Consider the following 27,830-nt stretch of genomic DNA (forward strand, 5'->3'; position numbering starts at 1 on the left):
TTATTTTCTGATGGTGCAGCTGCCTGTATTCGCCTGCATACTTTTAGGTGCTGCGCTTAAAGTGTTTGCTAATCTGGACTTAAATTTATTCAAGGTGAAAACACCTTAATGCTTCAGGTGTATTTTTTAGACATTATGGACATTGAATAGAAAAATTCTATCCAAAGCCAAATTACATATAAAACATTTGGTATGTAATGAAGATCACAAACCAAATACAATTATATTCTCATTAATATTCTTATTAATATTAAATAGTATTAACAATAAGTACTGGTTAAGAATATTCATTTTGAATGTGCTTGTAAAATTAGGATTTTATATAATTCCTTGAAGCAAAGAAAGCGCAAAAAAAGTGACCAGGCATATGAGGCAAACCCAAGAATAGGTCGTGCCAGAGTTATAAGAAGCTTATTTTGTATGTCAGCTTCTGATAATGATTAGCAATAAAATCTTAATAGGCTCTGAGATACATGCTCCTAGCTCTCAGGTTCAAAAATATCCCAACCAACTCACAAACACTGTAATAGTATAATCAATAATTACACATATTATACCTCTTGTAGGAAAGTCATATATCTCCCATGAAATTTTGAGATATATTTGTTAACTCCACCTTTTTTCTAGACTAGGCATTAAATGGGTTCCAACTTAAATAAGAATATTTCATAAAAATTGTTGATCCTACTCACAATATTTCATAACATTTGTATTCCTATAAAAATATTTGCAATAAGCAAGCATACTTGGGACACTTTTCAACACCGTTTTTGTTCTCTTCCTGTATCCCACATTCGCTTCACAGCACACGTCGCTACTTATAAATAGAAGCATTTCAGAGCCGCTCTCCCTATGGCGTTGATTGCAGGCCTACTCCATATAATTTATTTACCTCTGCAGAAAGTAAAAATAAAAGAAAAAAGAAACGCCCGAAGGCGGCAAAAGTGCTCATAATTTCGGTAACAATGCGACATAAGGTAAACATCGGCACTGGGATTGAAAAGCAGGGTATCAGGTCTACAAAAAAAAAGGAATTGTGGTTACAAGTTACAAAAAGCGATTTGTGACGAACAAGCAAAAACATATAAGCAAACAGCGGTAAATAAAGCAAAGTTGTTAAACAAAATGGAAACAATGCAAAGGTAAACACCACCCAAAGGCGGACGCGCAGCAGGCTGAGGACGAGAGAATGAAAATGAGGATGTGGCCGAGATCGGCCCGGGGTAATTACGGCAAGTGCGCACCATTAGCTTCCGCAAACAGTTTGGCGGGCAACCAGCCACTCTCCACAGGACGATGATGTCGCTCAGCTCAAGTGGAATGAATGAACAGATGTGTTAATATCAAACGCATTTCGTGAACCCTTTGCCAACAACAGTTGCCGCTGCCGCAGCAACAATAATTGGGCTACCGCAACAGCAACACCCCTCGATAACCGCCCCGTTCGCCGGCGGCGAGCATATGCAGCAGCAGCACTCCTGATACCAAGTGCTCGGCCCATCAACTTGGATCAGCATTAAAGGATTATTGAGGCAAATGCAATTATTTGACAGCACACACACACACACACACACACTCACACACACCCAGCCAACCCCTTTGGGCAGAGCGCAGGGGGCGATGTCTTGAGATGCGGTTTTGGGTGGATTGAGTGGCTGCTGGTTGACTGCTTCCCACTAGTTTCTACACAATTCCCATAGTCTGTGATTATAATAAATTATCAATTATTGGCATTATATGCGGTCGCATTTCTTTTCGACCCTTTCCTTGGGGCATTGTGGGCGTTGTGGGTGTGCCTTTTGACATTGTCATGCTGCAGACATAATTCTAAACGAATTAACTATGAAATGGGGAACTTTTTGTAATATGAAACGTTATAATCGGCATGTGCTGAGCTATTCATATAAACGCAATGAATATTAATGTTTCATATCGTTTCGTAATTGAGATTGAATATTGAGAGGTATTTTCTAAGGGCGAGCATCTGAACTATCATAAATCTTGCTTCAAAATGGGTTATTTTGTTTTCTTGCCAATTCATTTGTTTTTCGTTGGATTTCTGTGACAATTATTACAGTAAGAATGAATTAAAATATTATTGGACATATCAAAAAGTACTTTCGTCCGATTGTTTATATCTTAATATTAATATTGTATTAATTTAATTTAATTTCTTTGCCAATTCAAAGTAACTTCAAAACTTAAATTGTGTAAAAATAGACATTTCCGTTTTGCTGGTATGTGAGAATAGTGAGAAGATATCTTGAAAAGTATGGCAGCCATATGATACGTCATAATTACGGACTAATATTGATGCTGATCTAGAATATATATACTTTATGGGCTCGGAAATGACTCCTTCTATGCGTTATATATTAATTGATAAGATTCAAGGGTATAACAATCAGTAATCTACCCCTTTCCTGCCTCTCGTGACTCTAGTTCTAATTTACGAGTTAAATGATAAGCACACGAAAATGAGTTTCTTGAAGATCAAAGCATAATTATTTCGGAAAATCGTCAAATATACATCTTCTCAATAGCATCTTACAGAAACTTTACAGCTTCTTTTAAAATATCTTATCTATAACTATCTATCTCTATCTATTTTTTCAAATATCTCTTTATCGTTATTGTAAAACATCCAAAATAAGCAATCTGTGTGCAGTTGGTTTCAGCTCATACTTTTAGTCATCTTAAATTGAATTTCGTTCCCAGCCGATTTATCAATCAGTATCATTTATAAGCAAGCACTGGCACATTAGCTCAACTTCAAAGCACTTTGTCTTTGTCAAGACGTTATATGGTATATAACCAACTAGTTGGCGTCTAGACAGAGAGAGCGAGAGAGGGAGAGGGAGTAAGAAAGGGAGAGTGCGACCCGTCTTATCAAAACTCAGCCTGGCTTACACAGCCTCACGGATATGCATTAAGTAAATGATTTTGCTTCGGATCGAAATGCGTCGCGACAGACGCCGAACATCAAAAATTGACAGTGGCAAAAACATATCAGGTTACCAAGTACCCGGCTTTGCGAGTCCAAGTGAGCGGCAAACGAGCCGGCGAGGGGTTGGGGGTAGCGGAATCAAACGTAGTACATAATAAATTTTATTATAAAATTTATTTTCGCATTTTCGGAAAATGTGTCAAAATGCGGTCGCTGAAAATGCGCTGCGCAAAGCCACCCTCATCAAAATATTTGGCATTCATTCCATTATCGAAATCCCAGACTAAGCCCGGCCCCAAAAACGACTCTCACCAATTGTTTTTGTGCCTTCCATTTTTTTTCCGTTGGCTTTTTGCTGTATTTTTTCATGATTTTATTTTATTATTTTTTTTTTGCTGGTAAGTCTGACATTTAAAGGCCAGTTTGAGTTGGAAACTTGGACAGAAGTCAGCGAGCTGACAGGCGGGCGGCCTGGGTGGTATATAACTTTGTTAGGCTGACAAGTACACGTGTTTGCCACAAGTGTCCCATTGTTGGACGTTTGACATATAAATTTGTACCAAATTTAATTCAAAATATCAGGTTGCGCCTGGGAAACTTGCCAGCTCAGGCCAGGTCGAGGGGTTGCTGGGCAGGCAGGATGAAGCCGGGCACAGTGTGCCGCTAATTGTGCCGGAAATAGTCGAGAGTGCGTCATTGTCATCGCCTAACGCCACCAAAGTGTTTCTAATAGCCACCTGTGTGTGGGTGGCGCACTTATCGCACCACATCTGACTAGCTACGTGTCTAGTTAACGTTGCATCCTCATTAAGTTTTCTGCCACATAATTTGCTCAGTCTTCGTCTCGGCATCTGAATCTTCCGCTGGCCGCCCCCGCGCGGGCAACGTGCCTGAGTGCCTGCCACCCACGTCTTCAGCGAGTGCCTCCAAGTGTGGAAGTAGATCCGCTAATTGTCAGCTGCCCCTGCACTAATCCGACAATATCTCGCGCACAGTGTCGCAAATTGTCATTGCTAATGATAGCAGCTCGCCAATTCTCTCAGGACAAGTCCAATTTGCAATTTGCACTGATTCTCTGACTTAATTTGCATGCAACCACAATTATTCGCATAAGTTCATAAATTTCAATGTGCAGCCACAATTCGGCAATGCCAAGTGCTGACTAATTTGAGACAGGCAAAAGAAAATTGTGAATGAATTGAAATATGAGTAAGTGGTCAAAATACCCGGACAAAAGGCAGCAAATGTAGGCATAAGAAGCAGTCAGAACTATAAATAAATATAAGTACAATTAAGTCTCCACTCGAAGCTCAAAATATTTCCCCTGATACATATTTACTCTTGAAATATCCCTTTAACATATTTCATCTAATTTCTTTCCTATGTATTTTGTTTTGCTTCCAGGCAAGCCTAGGAATTTTTCTAAATTAGCTGATTTATGTGAATTCCATATAGAACTTTCAATAACTGAAATCTTCTCAAAAAAAAGACTTCATTCAAGACTTTTCTAATAAGAATAGTAAAAAAACTTGCAAAATTCCACAAAAGAGCAACTTCTTATAGCCTAAACAAAAACTAGCTCTTCTCTGCGCTTCTCACAAAATGCAGCTGCAGGCTTTTGCCTATTGTAAACATTTTTCAAATACTTCTTTCTTCTTATTGCCTTGTCGAAATGCCGCTACAAAGCTTTCAAAGCTGTCTATCATAAAACTCGCATCTAACTGTATATTGAAAAATAAATTTGATTTATTACGAGAATTGCCCTGCCCTGCTAAAATTCGCCCAGAAGCTGGCCAAGTTAGTAGAAAGGCAGCTTCTGGCTTTTATAAGAACTTTGCATATTTGCTTCATTCAAAATGTATATAGAATATTTTTAAAGGCAGTTATTGCATTAGGTTGTACATGACCCCAGCGAGCTACCTCTTCTGCTCTCTGTCGCTCCTTATATACGACATGCATATGCATTATTAATAGGGAGAGTGGGCGGGGCGGGGCGCAGCTTTGATCAGGCTGCGTGACCGGGCTAGGGTTGCTCAGCTCGCTATTCTTGTGAAATTTGATACAATTTATGAACGAAATTTTATTTCATTTTCTGCCATTTCTCGTATATATTTTTGTTTTTTACTTAACCTTTTTTCGGCTCTTGAATATATTTTTGCATAATTTGGAAGGGTTGACCAGCCGCATACAGAAAATCACAGTCACAGTCTCTGCTGACAGTTAACTCACCTGCACTCGCGCCTCCGTTAAGTTAATTTTCATCGCCAGATCCTCGCGCGTAAACACATCCGGATAATGGGTCTGGGCAAATGCCGTTTCCAGCTCCTCCAGCTGTTGCCGAAAACATTAAAAATTTAAGGTTTTCTCTTAGCTTTTCATTTTATTTTCATCTTGTTTTTCCTTATTCTGTTCGGATAGTTTGCTTACCTGTTGCAGTGTGAAGGTTGTGCGATTTCGTCGCTGCTTGCGCCGCACAAAAGTCTCATCATGTATGGCAGGATGATACGAGTAGCTGGTGTCTGCAAGCAGGGAAGAGAATACGAAAGTTACAGTCACGGAATTAGGCATTAGCTAGCCCAAGGTGTTTGCATTAGCAGGCATAATTAAGATAGTTGCAGTTCCCGGTCTGCTGCTGGTGTTGGTGCATAAGCTCAGGCAGCATAAGCGCCACTAAGCCGGCTACAGTGTTGGATGAGAGACTATGACGAAGGCATTTATCGAACCAATAGTTAAATTTGCCTTTTCATCTAATAATGGATTATGAAAATTTAATTTGTCTGAAATTTGTAGAGCATTATGTGGCCGATAATATATTTTTTGAAATGCCAGCTAAGAGAAGAACAAATATATATAAATATATTTTTTTAAATATTATATATACATTATAATTATCCTTGCAATTATACTTTGCATTAAATATTTGAATAATTATTTTATTTATTCCGTCTTTATTGAGCTTTATTGACTTCAGAGACTTGAGCAGCTACTGAGATCCTTGAGCAGCTATATGTATCAAAATCTGATCAGCATTGTTAAAATTTGAGATATGATGATTATTTTTAGTATCAAGTATAGATACTGTTGGTATATTTAGATTCAATTATGGTCCCAAATATCTAAGAGCTCGAGTAAAGTTTCACAATCGCTTGAAGTGCGATTCCTTTCAACTTAAAGATGCACATCAAGGGTAACTGAACTTCGGTGCTTGGAATAAGTATATAACTTTGCCAACTCCTTGCTTGGCCCCATCTATGTGCCAGTTATAAAAAGTGTAAGACTAAAAATATGCTGGCCAGCGGCAGGATGAGGCATTTGCTGAAAGGCAGCTGTTGCCAAAATTGCAGGCTAATTGAATTTTCTAGCAGCAGCGCCATTTTGTATGCTACAAAATATTTTATAACTGCCTTTTGAGCAAAGCAAACGCAAGAGAAACACAGAGAGAGAAAGAGAGTGACGGAGAGAGGGGGGAGACAGAGAGAGGGCATAGAGCGTTAAGGCTGAGCATGTTGACAGCCGCACTTGACCCCGGCAGGAAGCAGCAGAGAAAAGGCCAAAAACTGAGGCTGAAAATGTTCGGACTTTTCATTGTCGTTGTTGTTGCTGTTTGTTGTTGAGCCTTTTGCCATGTTGTAAAATTAATTTTCAATTTGATTTTAAATAAATAATTAGCTAACAAATTGCAAAATTTAATTTGAATTTCTTGCTGCCGACGCTCCTAAGCTCCAAGCCGCCGCTCTCCCTGGCAGCTGTGTCAAGCATTTGTCTCCTTTTTTTTTTGTTTTTTGGGAAGGTTGCATAATCCGATTAGCTGGAAAATGTTGTTAGCAGCCCTTGGACGCTCATTTGCGCCTTTTGGATGAAGGTCGTGTCCTGGGTGCCGCCCCCTCCCTGGGGAGTACATCTAATGCGCTCTAATGTTGTTTGGCTCACAACTGGGAAACAACTTTTGCCGGCTGCTTATCAAAGTGTCGCTATGCGAGCTGCTCTCCATTTGTGTCTGCTATTAATATTTAATTATGAAAATAATTGGAATATTTTTGCAGCTAAGTTGCACAAGTTGCACTTGCCACCTGCCAGCTACCACTTGACATTTGACATTTGCTAATGAAGCACGCATTTGGCCAACAGTTTGGCAGATCTATTTGGGCTAAGTATCGGGTCCGAAAAGTGCCTTGGCTAATGAAATAGTCAATGAGCCGTGCTATGTGCACTCTTTGACTCGTTTCGTTTCGTTTTCGGGCTAATCAAATTTTTTGTTGCAAATAATTGCTTGAAATGCAAATGGACGCCTTGAACATGTGGCATGGCCTACGGTTTGAGGCCAAAAAGCAAACGGCAACGGCAATTAGCACAATTAGGTTGCCAGTGCAAATCCCCAAAGCGCTCACCAGGCTCAATTCTCTATAAACGCCCCAGCTTCAACCCCTCTCCAATCCCTCTTACTCACCCTCTCGCTGCTGCTGCTGCTTTCAATAAGAATTTCATGCTGAAAGCATCGACCTGCCTACTAGACCAAACATCAAATGTCAGCCAGGCAGCAGCAGCACCAGCACCAGCAGCAACAACTCAACTAACCGCACTTGTCAGGAAGACAGGATTAACAAATCCTTGTTGGCAAATTGATTCAAAAAGTACGCAGAGCAGGGCACACAGAGCACACGCCGACACAGACACAGACACAGGCATGGCACGTACAACATATATATATATAAGAAGGCTACAGCTAGATAATGAACGACTTTTAAATACCCTGTGTGCAGAAATTAAAAACTTAAATTTTGTTTAATGCTTTAACCGAACGGAAATCTTATCTGAAATCAAAAAACTCTCTCTAATCAATTTAAAGGTTTTCCCAAAGTAAAATCTTTCATATACTTTTGGAATGTTTATTATAATGTTGGAATGCTCCTCCGTACACTTTTTTATATAAATATAAAAAATATTGTGCATATATTGTATTAAAATATATTATATTTTGAAAACATAATTGAATTTATTTTCTTTACTTTTCTTTTATTTTCTATTGATTTTTCACATTTTCTAAGCACCTCTACTGTCACCTCTAATAATAGATATATTAAATGTTTCTGATTTTGAATGAGGATACTAAGATATACTCCTAACAAAAGAGATCAGTAAAAGAAAAACAAAAAAAAAATCGATACACTTTTTTTCTCTCAATATACCATTCCCTGTAGCCAAAATTGTAGTAAAGAAATATTTTCGTATAAGAGCTAACTCTAACCCAATATTTTTTATTATCGAAAGTCCCAACTTTGCAAACATATCAATATCTCATAAGAAAAAACACCCCTTTATAGCTCATACAACCTCGTTGGCCATTCTTTACAGGGCATAGCAAGACCTCTCTATTTCTACTCAACTCTCGCTCTTTCCTTGTTTCTCTCTCTCTTTCTCACTTTCTCGCACAGTGTCTGTCTGCCGCCGCGCTCGTTAGCTTCGCCTGTAATGGGAGATAATTCAATTTTTAAACATTTGGCATAACAAGCGAAACCGTCATTAAGGGATTTTCGGTCCTGACTCTGTCGAGAGTCCTTGCAATCAGCTACCCCTGGCACTGGCTGCCTCGGCTGCTGTATAGCTGTGGCTGTATCTGTGCCTGTGTCTGTATTTGTATCTATGTATCCGTAAGATACTTGTCTGCAACTTTTTGTGTCTGTGTCTGCTGCTTGATTGGCATGCAGCTTGACTTTGACTTCATCTGTGAGATATACACACTGAGCCAGAAAATCAATTTTCATTCGATTTTGCCCTCTCTCTCTCTTTCTTTCTCTCTCTCTCTCTGTGTGTGCGTCTTGCGTAATCTCAGACAAATTAACATTTATTATAGTTTTGCAGTAAATTAGTTTTGGCCCAGTTTCTCTTGCAACATGCCAGCTCGCAAATTTCTTGCGACACTTTTTTGACATTTCCATCTTTTCCTTGATTTCCCCAATTCCCAATGCATAGGGCAGCCCTTTGGCCCGTGCCCCGCGCTCAGCCCGTGTCACGGTTTCAATTTCAGAGTCCCGCATCGAGCACTCAGTTCTCAGTTCTCAGCTCTCGACGATGTCGCACGCGCTCGAAATTTTAAATTAGTTTAGCAATTGAGAAGCGTTCTTGGTGTCGAGTGGCGGAATCACAAAACACGAATCACGAAACGAGACTAAATTGAATTAGCCATGCAAATGTTGAGCCTTTCTGATTTGTGTAAAGTGTCGCAGTTGATACCTTAGCTATTTTATATATACGCAATGAAATATGTATATCTAAGGTGGGTTTGCGTTTACCAAGCTAAAGTCTATCGACTATGACAAACATAAAGGGATTAGTTACAAACTATTTACCTTACTTTTAAATGCCAACTTGCGTAAAATTGGAACCATGAACTTACTTTTTAAAGTTCAACTCAGCCGCCTTAATAATTCGTGAAGCTGGCTTACGACATAGGAATAGGAATAGGAATAGGTAAAGGAATAGGAATAGGAATAGATATCGGAAAAAGAATGGATAAGCAAATAGGTATAGGCGTAAGTTTAGGAAAGGGAATAGAAATAGGATTATAATTAGCAATAGTTATAGCAAGAGGAATAGGAAAGAAATAGGAATAGGAAAAGAAATAGGAACACGAATAGGTAAAGGAATATGAGTAGAAAAAGGAACAAGAATAGGTATAGAAATAGGAATGGGAATAGGAATAGTAATCAAAGTAGGAATAGGCGTAAGACTAGGATTGGGAACAGAAATAGCCATAGAAATAAGAATAGGAGTAGGAATAGGAATAGGAATAAGAATAAGCGTCAGTCTAGGAAAAGGAATATATGTTAAATAAGAATAGAAATAGAACAGGATTAGGAATTAATATAGGAATAGGAATGGGAATACGAACAGATAAAGGAATAGCAAGAGGAATTTGAATGAAATATGATAAGCTGATATTATCAATAAAAAAGTAACTAATATCTTTTTCAACAATAAGATTTGCCTCGCAAGCTTTTGAGTGTCATATTTTGAATGAATTTTAGATGTTGTTCTTTAATTGAAGCTCACAGCCTCAAGCATAGTTAACACAAGTTATTACAGAATGGCATTAATATTTGTCGCTCATAATTCAACTCATATTTCAACTCTTAAGTCATTAGCAGTCACAGAGTAGACATCATGTTTAGTGCTAGTCAAGTATCTGCTTAGCAGCCACAATTTATAAATTGCATTAGTAACACCTGCTTCACACACGTGTGTAGCTCAGGCAGAACTCGTCTCGACTCAAATCATAAGCGACAGTTGAATTTGTTAGGTAATAAGCCGCAAATATGCGTAGCTTGCCACATTATGTGGCATAAGTTGCAAGTTGTAAGTACAAGCTGCCTCCAGTCTGTCTGTCTGTCTGTCATATTGAATAAATCAGTCGGGGCCAAAATGGAATTTGCACCTTCTGGGCAGCAAAAGCAGCAGCACCTGATTAGAGAGCAGGACGTGAGGCAGCTCTACGTGCAGAAGGCTCATGCATTATATATTAGAGTATTGGGCCCCTTCGCCCACCCGGCACTATCTCTATATATAAAGTTTATGTAATGCGTTCGTAAGTCTTCGGCTAATCCCATTAAGTACTCGTACATTCGCTCAGGCATCCCAAAAACTAAATGCGCTGCAATTTGCCCAGCAAATTGTCAGACGTATCGACAAATTCGTCTTTGTCGGCGCCTTTTATGTGTGACATGCAGCCAAAAATCAATACAAAAAAACCGTTTTTGGCGGCAGGTGGCACTTTGATTTTGATTTGGATTTTGATTTTGATTTCGGTAAATGCAGCTGACGAAATCGCGCTGAAGTTTTGCCATATCTGAGCGACACTTTCGCACATTCCAGCGGCTGAAGGAAATTTGCATGCCAAAGCATTAACGCTTTGCCGCATAATTGCATGATACGAGATCCGTGCCAAATACGAAAACCGAACCCAAAAGCTAACCTCACTTCTTGGGCGCCCTTTGCGGAGGCTGCCACTCCTTTGAATCTCGCGCCGAATATCGATTGAGTTGCCGCCTCGCTTCGCTTCGTTTTTGGTTTATTTTTTTCATTTTTTATTATTCAATTATAGTTATCTGGCAACGATGGGGAGCTCCTATTGGACCTTGTGCACAGGCAAAGTTTATTACTGCTGTGTGGTGGAGGCGGGGCTGGCGGGGCATAGAAAATCGAATTGCTCTGTGGTTTTCTTTCGACAGCATTTAATGGAATTTTTATGCCCTGCCATTCTGCGGATTGTCAGTCACAGAGTTTCTGACTGACTCACTCTGCATGCTAAGCTTCGTTATGCTGGCAGAGGAATTACTATCAAAACAAATAAAAATCATATTTCGAGCACTTTCATAAAGTGCAATCAGCGTCGAGGAGGCAACTCGAGTGCATAACTGAATTGCATAGTGTTGGGCAATGCCAAACTAATTTGTTCTATCTGAGACAGTAGCTCCTCCAATAAAATTAGTTCTATTTTTTATTGGCTATAAACTTTTTCAAGCAAACTATTAACTACAAAGACCTCAAGTACTTAGTACATTTGAAATTTGTAATGTTCGTTATGGCTATGAATATTTTCTTTAAATTTACTGCCCTACTATGCGATTCTCATGAATTGAAGTAAGTGTAGTATGGGTTTTCATGCTTTGATTATAAGTCTTGTATTAACAAAATTGCTTTCTGGCTGTCAAATAAACTGTATCTCTGCACACTTGAAGTTATTCTCTTGCTATTTATGTCTATTTCTCTCTCCCTCTCTTTTAGTTTATTTTCTATTCTTTCTTCTACTTCGACTTATCTCCTGCTCTTTACTTTGTCTGTTCCTCCCATGATAATGCGAGTAACCTACATTTTATGATTAAAATCTTAATTTATGTATTGTTTAAATAATTTGTTATCTTCATATAAAAATAAATTTTTATCAAAGTATATTAAGCTATATCTTTACGATTGGAAAGTGAGATCTAGAAATATTTATTTGTATTATAAATTGATCTCTTCTTTTCTCTTTATCTGGTGGTTATCATATTTCTGTCTCCTTTGAGGAAACAGAGCTACATATCAAAATTTGCAATAGTTACCAAATTATTTTTGTATTCGTAATAGCAAGCTTCTGCGCTAAGCAAATTTGTCAGTTTATGCAATCTACGAATAATTAATTAGATGCGAAATCGACACTCAATAACACTCCCTTCGCATAGTGCACTATCCATCTCTCTTTCTCTCGCTCTCTATGTTGTTCACACTCTCCCTCTCTCTCCCTTTCATTGGCACTTGTGCACACACTTACCCTCTGACCGATTCGGCACAAAGTTCTGCGCACAATTCTTGCAACAACAACAGGAACAGACGAAGCCCAATGCAAACCCTCGACATGTGCGTCCATGTAATCCGATATGCGACAAAGTCCCAGTCGTGATGCCCGAATCGTCTAACCCCCCACCTCCTACCCCGTCTCAACCCATCGTTGCACGTTTTTCATTCAGCGTGCCACTAATAGAATAATTCGTTAATGTAACTACAAGATACAAAGTAGAATATAATCCGTTGTCGGGCGATTATCATTGGCTTTTTATCTAAACTCAATTGGAAGCTGCTGCACATTTGGCAGGCACTAAGCGAGCAGCTGTGCGGCTGAGCTGCTATCTAACAGAAAGTATCTAACAGATACATTTGTATTTCATACTCACATGGATGGGTGGCAGCAAATGGATAGTCGAGTGTGGGCAGACGCGGCGGATGCGGACCGCACGGATGCAGGGCGGGCGGGCACTGATAGCAAAACATTCCTCTGCCCGCAGCTGCAGGACCGAGCTGTAAATACCAAGAACAAAAGAAATTATTGATGAATAAAAAGATACAGATAAACAAATTGGTTAAAGATTGTCAGTAATTTTGATTAATTTACTTGCCAATCACGTACTCGAACTGTTACGAGCATTTCAGTATTGAGGCTGGGCGAACTTGTAATTTAAATGCAATTCAATTGACGACGATGTCGACGGCGACTGAGACGCCGACAGCGACGGCATCGGCGACTGCAGCGCATGCGGGCCGACTTTGCGTCGCCTTTAATGTTGTCATATGCACCTCAAACTCAATTCGATTCAATTAAAGACAATTACAGCCTTATGACAAATAATCTACAATCGATTTGAGTTTTTATTTCTTCGCTTTTGCATCTCTCTGCCACACAGAATGCAGCGCAGCCGACGTCGCTGTCTGCATACAATTAAATTGTCCTCAAACGAATCAATTGATTTAAATTAATTGCATTTGCCGCAAAGTCGAGTCCGCTCGTCACTCAACCAAACTGCTCGTCGGCCTCTACTTTGCCCAGTTGATGAACTGACATCAGCTCTGGATGCAACTGCCGCCCAGTTGGCGCCTTTTGCATCTCTGCATAACTCTTAATTAGACCAAGAATTTCCCATGAAACAGTTCACAGTCATAGCTAAAGTCCACATTCATAGGGGAAAGTGTAGAAAGAAAGCAGTCAACCCATAATAATAATCAGATAAGATATGGGAATATGTGAAAATTCAAAAGATTTCCCCCTTCACATATGTAAGCGATACATGTGAGAAATAGATATCTGCGGATAGGTGAAAATACAAATTATGATAACCCAAATATTAATTTAAGTGGAATCTTCTTTGGCAAATCTGCCAAGGCAGATACGTGAGACTAGTGAAGCTCATAAAAACGTACTTTTGACCGATCTGTTTCCCATGGCAGCTATATAATATAGTGATCCGATGTTGATAAGATTGTATATAGACGACGTGAATAGTGAAGCTTATGAATGCAGAGCTTGGTTAAGATATCTTAATAAATAAAAAAGTTTTTCAGACAAAAACTTAATTTTCCACCGATCGTTCCTATGGCAGATATATGATATAGTGGTCCGATCTCGCCGGCTCCGACATATTTACTGCCTGCAAAATATAGCGGATTTTTCAAGATGATAGCTTTTAACCTGAGAGACTAGTTTGCATAGAAACAGATCGACGGACAGACGGACTGTTGAACATGACTATATCTAGAATATATATGGGGTTCAAGAAAAAACCTTCGATATGTTTAATTAAAGATTAGGTTCCAAAAAAAAGTTTTAAGCAAGACGCATTTCTGAAGTCTAACACTAAAGATGTGCTATAACTTTTCATATAACTATGGACCTGTACTTGAATATCAATTTAAATTTCGCCGATAGAGAAAATCATTTCAGGGCATATACCACTCGAAGATCATAGGCAATTTCTATCTATCAATCTATTTGAAGTCCAAATATACAATGCCCACCTCTTTTACACTATCCACAACTCAGGAGCAGTCGAATCTCTATACTGCATTGCACCTGCTCATTACTTGCAGCACACGCTACGCTGTGGGTCCATTAAAATTTTAAAAATCAATTTCAGAAATAGCATTTTGATTTGATTTACATAAAACACCGCACTCGAGGGGGGGTCAGTCGACATTCGGGTATGCTATTTATTATCCATATAGTCGAGCAGCTACCCATTAAGCCCGGCCCTGGAGCTGTGCAGAGGATGTGCCGTGTGGGCCGTAAGCCAGCCTAAAATAGTGGCCGCAAAATGTGCACGGCACGATGTACGGCTATTTAATACGGCCAAATAATTCAGCATAAATTATTCACTGGAAATTAATTCACTAACAACACCAACAGTAGCTGGGCAGCAGCTACGACGGGCGACGGCACCTAGTCGGTCCCTGCTCGGGCGCCAGTCAGCCACTAAAACTTTAGACTGGGCGGGGGCTGGAGTGGGCGGTGGGCGGAGGGTGTTGGGTGGCTGCCTCAGCAATGAGCCGCATGTGCAACATTAGACACGAAATGGCAATTTTCCATTTGGCAAATGAGTTTTGCGGCCGACGGACTCCAAATATAACAATTATGCAAAATTACAAATTCTCACAATTCTAATGGAATGCTCTGGTCAGGACGGGCTGCGACTGGGCCTGGGCCAGGGCCTGGGCCAGGACTGCAGCTGATGGCGGCTGATGCTGACTAAATGGAAATTTATTGGCGCCGCGCGCAGGTCGCTGCCTGGGGACGCAGCTGACGCCAGGACATTCGCTCCTCTGATGCCGTTAAATTATTTTGCGTGTGTAAATTTGGCGGATATAGTCTGTAACATGATATGCTAACACTTGTGGTGCCCAGCGGGGGGAGGACGGAAGGGCGGGTGAGCGGTCGTGTGCATGCCATAAATAAAATTCATAAAGTTTTTTAACAAATTTACTCAAATAAATTAAAATGGCGCAAGGAAGCGGCAACAAATTTGTCGTATTCATGAGTTTTGAATGGATTCGTTGGGTTGGTGGGAGCTACATATATACATATATACATATATATATATATATATACGTGTGTGTGTGTGTGTGTGTGGCCATCAGCTGTAATGTGTCATATAGTCGTATGCACACAATTAATTTTAATTGCAATTGAAATTGAAATGTAACTAGAAATGCGAGCACAGGAAATTGCCCGGCAGCAGCGCGAGGCCTGGTCTAAATATGAAAGCAAGCAATCTGTAATTCTATTCCCAAATGTTTGCACAGCTATCATAAATTGATGAGAAATATATTGCACACATTTATAGTCATCAAAGATTGTAAAAAACAAACAAAAAATCAAATTTTACTGCACAGCTAACTGCATTTTTGCTGCCTTGAAGCAGCTAATAATAAAATTCTGCAGTTTTCCTTTTTGGTTATATATAAAAAAGTGCATGATGTCAGGATTCAACCCCTTAATCTAAATAGGGCTTAATGCAGACAAAAAGAGGTTTATATATTTTTTTTTATTTTATAACAATTTAAATTAAACTAATATGAATAAACTACCGGGTATACCCCGGCTTTGCCCGTGGTACGTATTAAATAAATAAACGATGGGATGGGAAATTTCTATACATCGGGTATTTGAGAGTACAATTTTGACATGAATTTCGACCAAGAATGATGTTGCCAGGTTTGGATGCCAAATTGATCTAGAGTTCAAACCATGAAGAAAAAGCCAAGCCTTATGAAAAACAGTTGAGTTTAGACGGAGTTATGCGGTTGGGAAATTTTGGCCTATGTCTATATGGGATATTTGAGGGTACCATTTTCACATGAATTTTGACCAGGAATGATGTTGCCAGATTTGGATGCTAAATTGATCTAGAGGTCAAAACATAAACAAAGAGCCAAACCTTATGAAAATCGGTTGGGTTTTGACCAGGTTATGAGGGTGGGAAATTTAGATATATGTCTATATAGGATATTTGAGGGTACCATTTTGACATGAATTTTGACAAAGAACGATGTTGCCAGATTATGATGCCAAATTGTTCTAGAGGTCAAACCATGAAGAAAAAGCCAAACCTAATAAAAATCGGTTGAGTTTAGACGGAGTTATGGGGTTGGGAAATTTTGGCCTATGTCTATATAGGATATTTGAGGGTACCATTCTGACATGAATTTTGACCAGGAATGATGTTGCCAGATTATGATGCCAAATTGTTCTAGAGGTCAAACCATGAAGAAAAAGCCAAACCTAATAAAAATCGGTTGAGTTTAGACGGAGTTATGGGGTTGGGAAATTTTGGCCTATGTCTATATAGGATATTTGAGGGTACCATTTTCACATGAATTTTGACCAGGAATGATGTTGCCAGATTTGGATGCTAAATTGATCTAGAGGTCAAAACATAAACAAAGAGCCAAACCTTATGAAAATCGGTTGGGTTTTGACCAGGTTATGAGGGTGGGAAATTTAGATCTATGTCTATATAGGATATTTGAGGGTACCATTTTGACATGAATTTTGACAAAGAACGATGTTGCCAGACTTGGATGCCAAATTGATCTAGAGCTCAAACCATAAAAAAAGGCAAACCTTATGAAAAATCGGTTGAGTTTAGACAGAGTTATGGGGTTGGGAAATTTTGGCCTATGCCTATATAGGATATTTGTGGGTACCATTTTCACATAAATTTTGACCAAGAATGATGTTGCCAGATTTGGATGCCAAATTGATCTAGAGGTCAAACCATGAAGAAAAAGCCAAACCTTATGAAAAACGGTTGAGTTTAGACTGAGTTATAGGGGTGGGAACTTTTGTACTATGTTTGTATAGGATATTTGGGGGTGCCATTTTCACATGAATTTTGACCAGGAATGATGTTGCCAGATTATGATGCCAAATTGATTTAGAGATCAAACTATAAACAAAGAGCCAAACCTTATGAAAATCGGTGGAGTTTTGACCAAGTTATGGGCGTGGGAAATTTCGACCTGTATCTATATGGGATATTTGAGGGTACCATTTTCACATGAATCTTGACATTGTATACTTACATACCCTTCTTTTACAGTCTTTCGCTTGCTAGAGATCAAAAGGTACTGATCAATGCCGCGCTTAACAAAACAATCTGAATGTTTGAAATTTTTGATCTGGATCTTAGTAAATACTCTTCCCAGCAATTATTTCTGTCGCTATTATCTTCTTTCAGTTACCTTTTTTCTTAGTGCATATTCGTTTAATACAAATGATCACAAAGATCTCAGAAGAAGCCTCACTGAAGGGTTCTTCAAATATAATTGAAAAAACTGTTGCCTACTTTCGGGCTGAACTAACTATTTAAGGCACAGAGTCGGCAATTGCTGCTAATGCTGCAACACACGCGACACACAGCCGGCAACTTGCTGCGGCTGTTGCAGCTGCAGGCCAAATGCAATTATCCAATTGCAGTGAAATGCGCTTGTAAGTGCTTGTCGGGCCGGCTGCACCCGGACAATGCAACGCGACCGAGGTGCTGACGTGAAGCGCAGCACACGCGAAATTCAATTAGGTGCGCACTAAACAGCGCAACGTTTCGATTTGACTGCCCCAAGGGGTGGCAGGGTGGCAGGGTGGGTGGTGGGACTATTAGGAAACAGAGGCAATTGTAGCGGCAGCTAGTGCAAGAGACGCTGCCAAAACTGGGCAAATCTGTGTGCTAAGCTCGGACTGGAAATGCCTTTGTTGTCGTGTGCTCTATTGGTGTGCTGTAGTGTGTGTGTGTGTGTGTGCGGCTGTGTTGCAGTTGTCGCTAGTTGCTGCCACGAGCCGACGCCAAAACGGGAAATTCAATCAGAGCTGTAGGATTAGGCAGTGGCAGCCACTGTCTACCCCAATTGCATTTGGGAGCTGCATTCGAGTAGTTCCGCTGGCTCATTGTCCCGTGTGTCTATGTGTGCGTGTGCGTGTGCGTATGTGTGCGTGTGCGTGTGTGTGTGTTTTAGGGCTGTCAACATCCGCGTGTACTGACTGCGTTAATGGAATTAAAAATTTAACAGTTTTTTTTATATATTTTTTCTTCCATTTTTTTATGCTTGTTTGCTGTGCGCTTTTTATGCCAACTCGTTTGGAGCTGCAACGCGGCAGCTTCCCTTTTTAATGCGCTCTCTCTCTCTCTTTGGCTCCCGCCAGCTGTTGCTGTCTCTGTCTGTCGCCCCATTGCGTGCTGGGTGTTGCTGCCGCTGATTGACTTGTGTTTCATTTTAATTTGGTTAATTCAAATTAATCAAGTCGACAATTTGTTTTTCTTTTTTTAATTTTTATCGCCCTGTGCGTGTCTGGTAGTGCATTTGATGTGCATACCCTTTCATAACACAAATAGGGTATAATGGGCTAGACTGAATTGGTTGTTGATGCAGTCTAGCCAAATATGCTGCATTTGACTAATTTGAATCTAATGGGCTAGATCGAATCTACAACTAAATATGCTCTATTATGAAGGTACGAATATACTCTGTTTGGCTTATGAAATGGGTATGCTAGAGGCTAGTCTGAATCGGTTGTAGATATAATATATGTGACTTTATCATGATGATTTAGCATGTTTCTTTTATATAATAAAGTAATATTAGTTCGTAGAATTAAGAAGATAGAAGAAGAATGTAGAGAGAAGAAAAAGGTGGAAGGACGCAAAGCCCACGTTTGCACATATTAATTGATTTAACTAAAATACCTGCAGATTTCTTTTTGCCAGTAATATGTTCATGCATCCAGGTGATTCCAGGAAATAACAAACTTATCAACTATGTTTTACGAAAACTCATACCCCTTCTGTTTATAGTATTTGCATATAAAACAAGAGGCTCTAATCATGAGTTCACGACAAGGGGATACCCTGAACCCTCTCGGGCGCTTGGAGGAACAACGTTCAAAATTTGAAGTCTCGCGCTCATCTGAGTTCGACGGTCAGACGGACTGACAGACGGATATGGCTAGATCGACTCGGCTATTGATGCTGATCAGGAATATATTTTCTTTATAGGATCTGAAATGCTTCCTTCTGTCATAGGTTTTTGCAGACACATTATTCCCTTTCTTCAGGGTATAAAACAGTATTTAACCTTTTAAACTTACGTTTTAATTTCTACTTAACTGATTTTAAAATGTTTGACTCCATATCTGGGCGAAACCTCTTCAAATATTATTATAGCTGTTCCCCAAATATAGGAAATCATTAAAATATTATATAAATTCACTAAATATTCATATTTTAAGGTTGTCTCCAAAAGCCTTTTATATCCAGCTTCAACTGTGCAAAAAACAAGTACAAGGTATGCGAGCGCCATTTACTCCCATTCTGCTTGGCAAAGTGCATTGGCATATTGGCTGATATATGGTTTGAATATGCATATGCTCCGGCAGTTCCATATTTCCGACCTGCACAGACACGGACAACCCGGACAACCTGGACTCTGGACGTCAGCTGTCGCAGACGCATTTCCACTTTGTTGTTTGCTCAATTAATGCAATTGCCCCGCTTGTTGTTGTTGTTTTTGGGTGTGTTTTTTTTCTCTCTCTCTTCTTTTTTGTAACATTATTAATTTATATTTTTATTACTTTCAGCTGCTGTTGCATAATGCGCATCAGACGTAGCTGCTGCAAATTGCATTACATTTTGATGCGTTTTAATTAATTTTGTGTTAATTTTTGTTGTGTGTGTGTGTGTGTGTGTATTTTTTCCCTGTTTCATTGCTGCCGCATTTCATTTGAGAAGCACTCAATCAGACAATCAGCTGTTTTCCATATCAATCTGATGAAGAGGGCTTGCTTTTATGGCATATGGAAGAATAAATGTGATGAGGTTTAATGCATTTCTTAGCTCAAATCAGCTCAAATTTTATACAAAATAGGGTTTAAGGTTCAAATTTTTATTTTTTTATTAAATTAATTATTAAGTTTAATAATTAGAATAAATAATTTCCTAGATTTTAATTTTTTTACATACTTAATTAATCATAATTCATGAAAAAACAATATTTTTATTTTCAGAGCATCAAAAAATTTTTAAACTATTTTTCAAGCCATCAAAATCTTTTAAAAAATATTTTTCTGTCCATCAAAATGTTTTCCAAACTCTTTCATATAGTATAAATGTTAAGAGCCTTCACTAAGTTCTTTAAAGATTATCCTTCATCATTTCATAACTGATGATGTTATTTTCCGCATTTATCTTTCATTTATCATTATGAAGCAGCATAGTCCACTTGAGATAAATGAAAATTTCTCTTTAAATTTTAGACATTTTTCCTCTAGCTAATGAAGTAATAGACTATAAGATAATTTAATTTGTTAATCCCCTTTTTTTAGTTAGTCATCTGATTTTGTCAATCCTCCAAATCAAGCCTAATATTTTCCCATAACTTCCATACATATTATGCCAGGGTATATTATAACAAGAACTTCAACCTTGTTTCGATAAAAAGGACAAAAACTATCCGATAATATAATTTCTGAATAAAGAAGACACAGACTAGTTCCCTTGCTTTTGGCTGGACTTGAACTAATTTAATTATATTTATTTAATATAAATATGATCTAATATAATCTCGATCCATCTATCTTATGTCTCGATTATACAGATTTGTTTATATGGCATGTTAGATCAAAATTTGATCATTATTTAATTTCGAACCCTTGAACAGATTCTAGAGTCTATATCAATATTAAAATCAACTTTCCAAAAGCTAAGACTTTTTTGAATGAAAATATTGTCTAAAAATATAAATATATATATAAATCTATTAGATTTAATTATGAGGATCTTCCAATTTCCAAAAGTATTCTTGTATATTATATAAATCTTTGCGTTTTAAATGTTTTATACATTATAAAGTTGTATAATAATAGTAAGTATTTTCTGCACTTTTCACTCATAATAATATTACAGCACACTCGGCCCACAACTAACCCAGATTTGCAGCCGAGTGCCCCATTGCTCGTCCTCTTCCGCCCGTTCTCCAGTTAAGCTGCCAAGGTCATAGTCACAGCCATAACGTCACTTCAGAATGGAGAGGCCATTCCCTAATGGACTTATCGGCTGGCAAAATCTCAGCGTTCGCTCGCAAATCGCGACTAAACGAGCAAAAAAACAACAACTGCAGAGAGAAGCACACGGCAAATGGAGAAGCACAATTGGCAGCTGGCATAATTCGCATGGCAGACAGCGTCATCATCATCAGCTGAAGCATCATCATCATCAACGTTATCAGCTTCATCAACATCATTGGCCATAGCCGTATCCACGTGCGAGGCAGTCCCAATCCCGGCCAGCCGCCTCATCCCGCCTGCATTAGGTCCACTTAAACGCATTTGCAAAATTGTCTGCCACCCACACAACAACAACAACTCGGACTATTGTTGTTGTTGTTGTTGTGCCTAAAAGCGCGATAATTTTGAGCCGCGCGTTAGACGAGGGGCGGCTGCGGGGGTGGCTGCGGGGGCGGCTCCCGGCTCACAGTTGTTGATGATGAGGTTATCACTTTGCGAAAAAGTAAAGTGCATCCGTTTTTCGAATTGTCCGTCCGCGTAATCAAACTAAACTGGCGCAGAGACCACCTAACCCCTAGCCAAACCAACCCCCTTCCCCACCAACACCCCTTCACGCCCCTCTAGCTGGTTGATGTTGCATTTCTGGCGTTGATTGCATATTTTGGCCGTTGTTGTTTTTGTTTTTGCTGCATTAAGCGCATTTGATTGTGTCAATTGGCTCGCGCCTAGGCTCAAAATAAAACAACAACAAAAAAGTATATCTATATATATATATAGTTATGATCGAGGCACGTGTGCTCGACTTGAAGGTATCCTATTCCATAAGAAAATCCTATATATACTGTATACTGAAGACTATGTAGAGGATTCCTGCACTGAAAAAAGAAGTGGGGGAAAGCTGGATTTCTGTACGTAGGACTTCAGTATTCTAATATAGAATCTTTATCTTATATAGTTCGAGATATCCTAAACGAAGATCTTAAGTATTCTGAAATACGTATTATTATTATTATATTATTACATAATATTTATGTTATGTATTTCGAGGTATTCTATGTGGAGATCTTAGATACTTTAGAAAAGAATCTTTATCTTACGTAGTTAAAGGTATTCTATACGAAGCTCCTATCCCATACGAAGCTGATAAGTTGTCTTAAATATAATCTTAAATAAATGCAAGGTTCTTCAATTACTTAAAAAAAATCTTCAAAGGATTAATCCTTTGATTAATCCAGAATCCTATTATAATTTAAATATATCTTCAGTATACTCAAATATAATCTGATTTTTTTGTTCACAAAGTTCTGCAGTATGCTAAAATATTATCTATATTAGTTTTATTTTCAATTAACTATTCAATTAGAGCTAAATTAGAACTATTTCATAGATAACATGATATGTATATGCTCCGACTATCAGTAATATTTATGTATATGAAATAATGGATTGCCAGATGAAATTGAGAAACAACATAGTATGTCATAGGCTGTTAAAAGTGTTAGGTAGATCGAAAACTTTAGTTCTACGTATTTACTAGCAATGGATAAGACAATTTCTTCTCGGATAGATAATAGATAACCCAGCAGATGCGTGGAATATCAATCGGTTCGAATGGAAGCTAAGTATGATGAACTCTTGAAGGATGCAATAGCTTAAGGTAAGTATCTTGCAAATCTATTTGAAAGACTTAGAAAAAGGAAGTGCTCTTTGGGCAACTTTCAAATACCCTTTTCTTCAGATATGTTTAGGGTATATCTAAAAAAATCAGTTGTAGCTTTGGAATCTGCGGCGAAAACGAAAATGCTTTTAAATTGAATTATGTGCGGCGACCACCCGCCACCCGCCACCCGCTGCCCACCACCCGCTGTCGTTGGCTGCAGTTGCTCCGACTGCGATCCGTGTCCAAGTGTCGCCAATTGTGCAATGCGCAGGGGTGGCGGCTGTTGGCCGAGCCGAGTCAACCCTTCAATTTGAATTCGTCTTCGGGGCGCCCGCATGTAGGAGGTCTGCATATAGCGCAATCTACATATATATAAATATATATACATATGTAAGCTCTGGTAATGTCGTATATTGCACTCGTGACAATTGCGTGGTTGGTGTTTTGTTTTATTATAAATATTTTGATTGAATTTTCTGTTTAATTAAAGCAAATTGCTTTTTATGTGCATTTGCCAAAGGGGCAACTGCTTGTAGCATACACTTCTTTTTTTCTCCAGTTGTCAATTGTTGTTGTTGTTGGGGAGAAAAGGCTTTTCGCTCTGGGCGGTCGGTTGGTTGATTAAACGAAACTGAGAGAGATTCTTGGGAAAACTGGCTGAAAGAGAGCGTCAGTCAAGTGTGCAACTGAGAGAACTCTAAGAAATATCTTCATATAAGTATTTTTCACATTTTCTCTTCCTTCTCTTTTATTATGCAAAATCTTTGAAGGGAAACTCAAAAAATTTTGGTTTGGAATGTGCAAATCTTAGATTAATCTTAAATGAATCTAAGATATTTCTTAAATTAATCTTTATAATTGAAGTGTGACTAAGCCTAGATCTAATATTTATATACCCATTTTAAGAATTCTTTATTCCAAGTACAAGAAACTAATTCAAGTTGAAGATATATTCTTAGATTAATCCTAAATTAATATTTGATCTTATAATAGTTTAATTCAAGTGTAAGAGGAACATTAATCTAACATTATTATGCTTATTTTAAAATGGTGTGCTTATATTTCAAGTACACGAGCTTAATTCAAGTTGAAAATGTATTCTTAGATTAATCTTTAATTAATCTTTGATCCATTAATAGTATATATATATAGTCATTTTAAGAATGTCTCAATTTTATTTTAAGCACACGAACTTAATTCAAGTTGAACATGTTTTTGGAAACATGTACTTGATTTTCACACTATTGAAATCGTACTTAAAATAATATAAAGTTTACTTTACCAATTAGAGTTTCTTGGCTTAAATCAAAGTTACGTAAATCTTCATCTCTCTCTCTCTCTCTCTCTCCCTATTCCTCTCCCTCTCTATCACTCACCCTCCCTTGCCTTGCATTTTTGGATATGCTGTAGAAATCAAAAAATTCTAATTCCAATATTGAACAAAAGTTCATCAATCTATTTTCTAATTCCACTTAACCCAGACAAACAATAATTCCAATTATTTTAGCTAACTCTATTTGGAACGCATTGCCCATTGGCTTGCAATTTTTTATTTACGACAAAACTGATGCGCCAATTGGGCCAAAAATATTTCCCAATTTTCGCTGGTCAATTCGATGAAGCAATCAATAAACATGCCAACTAAACTACACAGTATGCCCAATGGCCAGTTGTACGATAATTCTATTTGCTAATTTAAATATGCCAAATTGTATTTTAGCTCTGTGCGCCAGCCCCCAACCGTACCCCCCCCCCCCCTCCCTCCACCAGACAGACCGCCAATAAGTGCCCGCCCCTGCTAATTGAGTTGCACGAACTGAAAACGAATCGAAACTTGGCGTTGACAACCGACCGACCACACCCCTTCTTCATGGGGCAACCCCTCGACGGGCACCCACTCGACTCAATTGAGGCAACTCCCAGGGCTGGGCAGGAGTTGGGGCCAGTGGAGCGCATGGCGTTTGCATGGCTGCCAATTAATTTGCGGTTGATCAATTCAATTTGAAGCTGTGCCCCTCTGCTGCTGCTGCTGCTGCTGCTGCTTCCTCTCCTCTTTTTTTTGTATACCCTGAACCCATTAAAAATGGGTAAAAAGGGTATTATGTACTTGTGCAAATGTATGTAACAGGCAAAAGAAAGCATCTGCCATGTCCGTCTGTCTGTCCATCTGCCTGTCCGTCCGTCTGTCTGTCCGCATGTATGAACGCAAGGATCTCAGAACCTATAAAAGCTAGAAACTTGAAATTTTAGATGTAGGTCCTCCTAGTCCCCGCGCAGATCGAGTTAGTTTCCGATATTCGATAACTTGCCCCGTTTCCAAGTTATCGATGAAAATTTCGGGAAATAATAAGAGCTTGAGTCACCAAACTTGACATATAGCTTCTAGAGTAGTATATATATATATATCAAGTATCTTTCATTTTTCATTAGAAGAAGCGGGTTCAGGGTATCCCCAAGTCGGGAGCTCCCGACTAGAACCTCTTACTTGTTTATACTTCTTTGCATGGTGCCCAGAGGTACGCTGCACGTTTAATTTGTTGGCGCGTTTCGGGATTCGTTTGGCGAATTATTGGCCATTGATTTTGTGCTCCTCTCCTGTCCCACTCCAGCACGTGTCTGGCTACAGACTCGGGCTCTGCGGGGGAGGGGGGAACCGCAGCAGCCGGCACTCTTTTTAATTATCATCAATTATTCAAACTGCATTTGGAACGATCAACTTTGGCTCCGGCCTCAATTGGAGGCGAGTGTTGAACTGCATTTTGCAGATCGCAGTCGTTGCGGCGACTTGCCTTAAATCCTTCCTTTTATTTGCCAAAAGCAGAGTCCACATTTTATTTCCTCCCCTTCTGCTGAAGTCCTTTTGCCAGAAGTGTTCACGAATTTTGTGCGATTTCTCACAGGAAAGGCATCAACACAAACACTTTTGGTGTGCCTCCGAGTGGGGGCACTTAAGCAATTCACACACACACACACACACACATACACTCACACTCACACTGTTGTGTGTGCGGCTGTACTTGAGAACACTTGAGGAAGATTTTTATCGTATCTGAACTCATTAAGAAATTTTTAATGCAAATTAAAAGCGTCTAAATAAATTATGCGCAAAATGCTTGTGCCTTGAATTGAATTCAAAAAACATTTTTGAGGCTGGCAAAATGTACTTGTCTTCAGCTTAGAATAAAACACACGCAGGTATGTTAATATAGATATGATCTCTAATAAATATGCATATATATAAATATATATAAGATCGTCTGGCAGCTGGAAATATATTTGTTTTCTTTTCTTTAACGAATTAAATCAAATAAAATTAATTTCACCTTAAGAAATTTGCAATTCTGGATCTTCTACAAATGCCATCAAAAGTCAGGATAAAAAAAGGATCTAAGCCCCTTTAATCCTATCGTAGTTTAGTCTTACAATCATCGTCTACTTAGATTACCAGAATATATCACAGGAGATGTGCTAATTTAGTCTATTTAGTAATATATTTATAAGCAATAATAAGTTATAATATAATCAATTTTGATTCCTGATTAAAAGATTTTCTTCTCCATTTATATAATATACCCGATTTTATATCGAAAAATATATCAATAAATTGTATAAGAGACCAACTCACATCTGTTTCATAAGTTTTTATTTATGTGTTTTAAAAATTGCCTAGTTCTATTAATAGTTTATATTTATACTATTCCTAATGATTTTTCGTTTCTCATTAAAAGATTCTCATCATTTTATGCTTTCAATTGAAAAATAAATCAAAAAATAGTTTATGATACCACCTTATATAAGCTTTCAATTTGTTGATCTACATCTTTTTAATATTAACCAGCACTGTAAATTGTCTGTATTTAATACTTGATTAAGTTTATACAACAGATAGAAAAGAAAATGGATTTACAGGAAACTGCATATATATCAATAAATCCAAAATATAAAGGTTATATAATCAAATAATTCGTTTAATATGTTTTATGTAACGAAATTATAAAAGTCCCTTCGCCCTATATGCCTTAATAATCGTTACTATAATCTCACAATATTATTGCTTAAGATCGTTCTATTTATGTCCCCACATATATAATACCTGTAATTCTCTTTGACTCATCCCAATTTCTTTATAAATAGCTCGTTAACCCAGTTAACGGAACCCAGTCCTAACATTACATAAGTCCAAATCTCTGAAAATCGAATCTTCCATTTCTTCAAGTTTCCAACATTACATTGGATCACATCACATAACCCTAAATACTCGATTCTTTATTTTGCAGTCTCGGGCTACTCGACTTACCTTATTACCGTCCGTGAAAATTTTGGCAGTAATTCTTCAAGCGTGGCACAGAAAGAAAATCCTTTGATTTGGCCCGGCCCGTGGAAAGGTGGAAAGTCGTCAAGCGAAGCGGCAACAAAGAGCGAAACTTTCGACAGCGTCTAAAAGGCGTCTCAAAGCACTTGTCAGGAAACTTTTATAGAGTGCGTGCAGGTGGAGAGTTCGAGTGTTGGGCAGGTGTGAACTTTAACGGTGCAGCTAGGCAAACTTTTTCGAGTCACACTCAATCAGAGCTCAAATTTAGCACATAAGTTTTTGAGTTGAACACACACATGCACACACACGCTCGCATACACACAGACAAACAGACACACACACACGCACGCCCACAGCACACACGTGACTTGATTGCGTTGCGTTTTGGGTATTGTTTGTCCTCTTCACACTTTACACTTGGGGTTAACCGACGCGATTGCACAAATTGCAATTGTTTGTCGTCTGTAATCCACACGTAGATTTGCATTGACTGTTCGCTTGGCTTGCTGCTGTTATACTGTTATACTGTTGGAATTGTTGTGTACCGAACGCGTGC

The 27,830-nt window shown here is 38.6% G+C and overlaps 1 protein-coding gene across 1 annotated transcript in view; it reads right to left on the reverse strand.

The window, feature by feature from the left end:
• Window positions 1-27,830, reverse strand: part of Drgx (Dorsal root ganglia homeobox) — a 47,353-nt gene extending 19,523 nt beyond the window's left edge. Inside the window, exons 1-4 of the mRNA XM_064692748.1 lie at window positions 27,260-27,830; window positions 12,655-12,778; window positions 5,375-5,466; window positions 5,177-5,278 (exon numbers count right to left, since the gene is read on the reverse strand). Coding sequence (XP_064548818.1) covers window positions 5,177-5,278; window positions 5,375-5,466; window positions 12,655-12,751 — 291 coding nt within the window. The 5' untranslated portion in view covers window positions 12,752-12,778; window positions 27,260-27,830. The remainder of the gene's footprint in view (window positions 1-5,176; window positions 5,279-5,374; window positions 5,467-12,654; window positions 12,779-27,259) is intronic.

The sequence above is a fragment of the Drosophila montana genome, unplaced genomic scaffold, assembly GCF_035044405.1.
Source record: "Drosophila montana isolate Dmon_TW-CO22-7 unplaced genomic scaffold, ASM3504440v1 contig_3639_1, whole genome shotgun sequence".
Taxonomy (NCBI): Eukaryota; Metazoa; Arthropoda; class Insecta; order Diptera; family Drosophilidae; genus Drosophila; species Drosophila montana.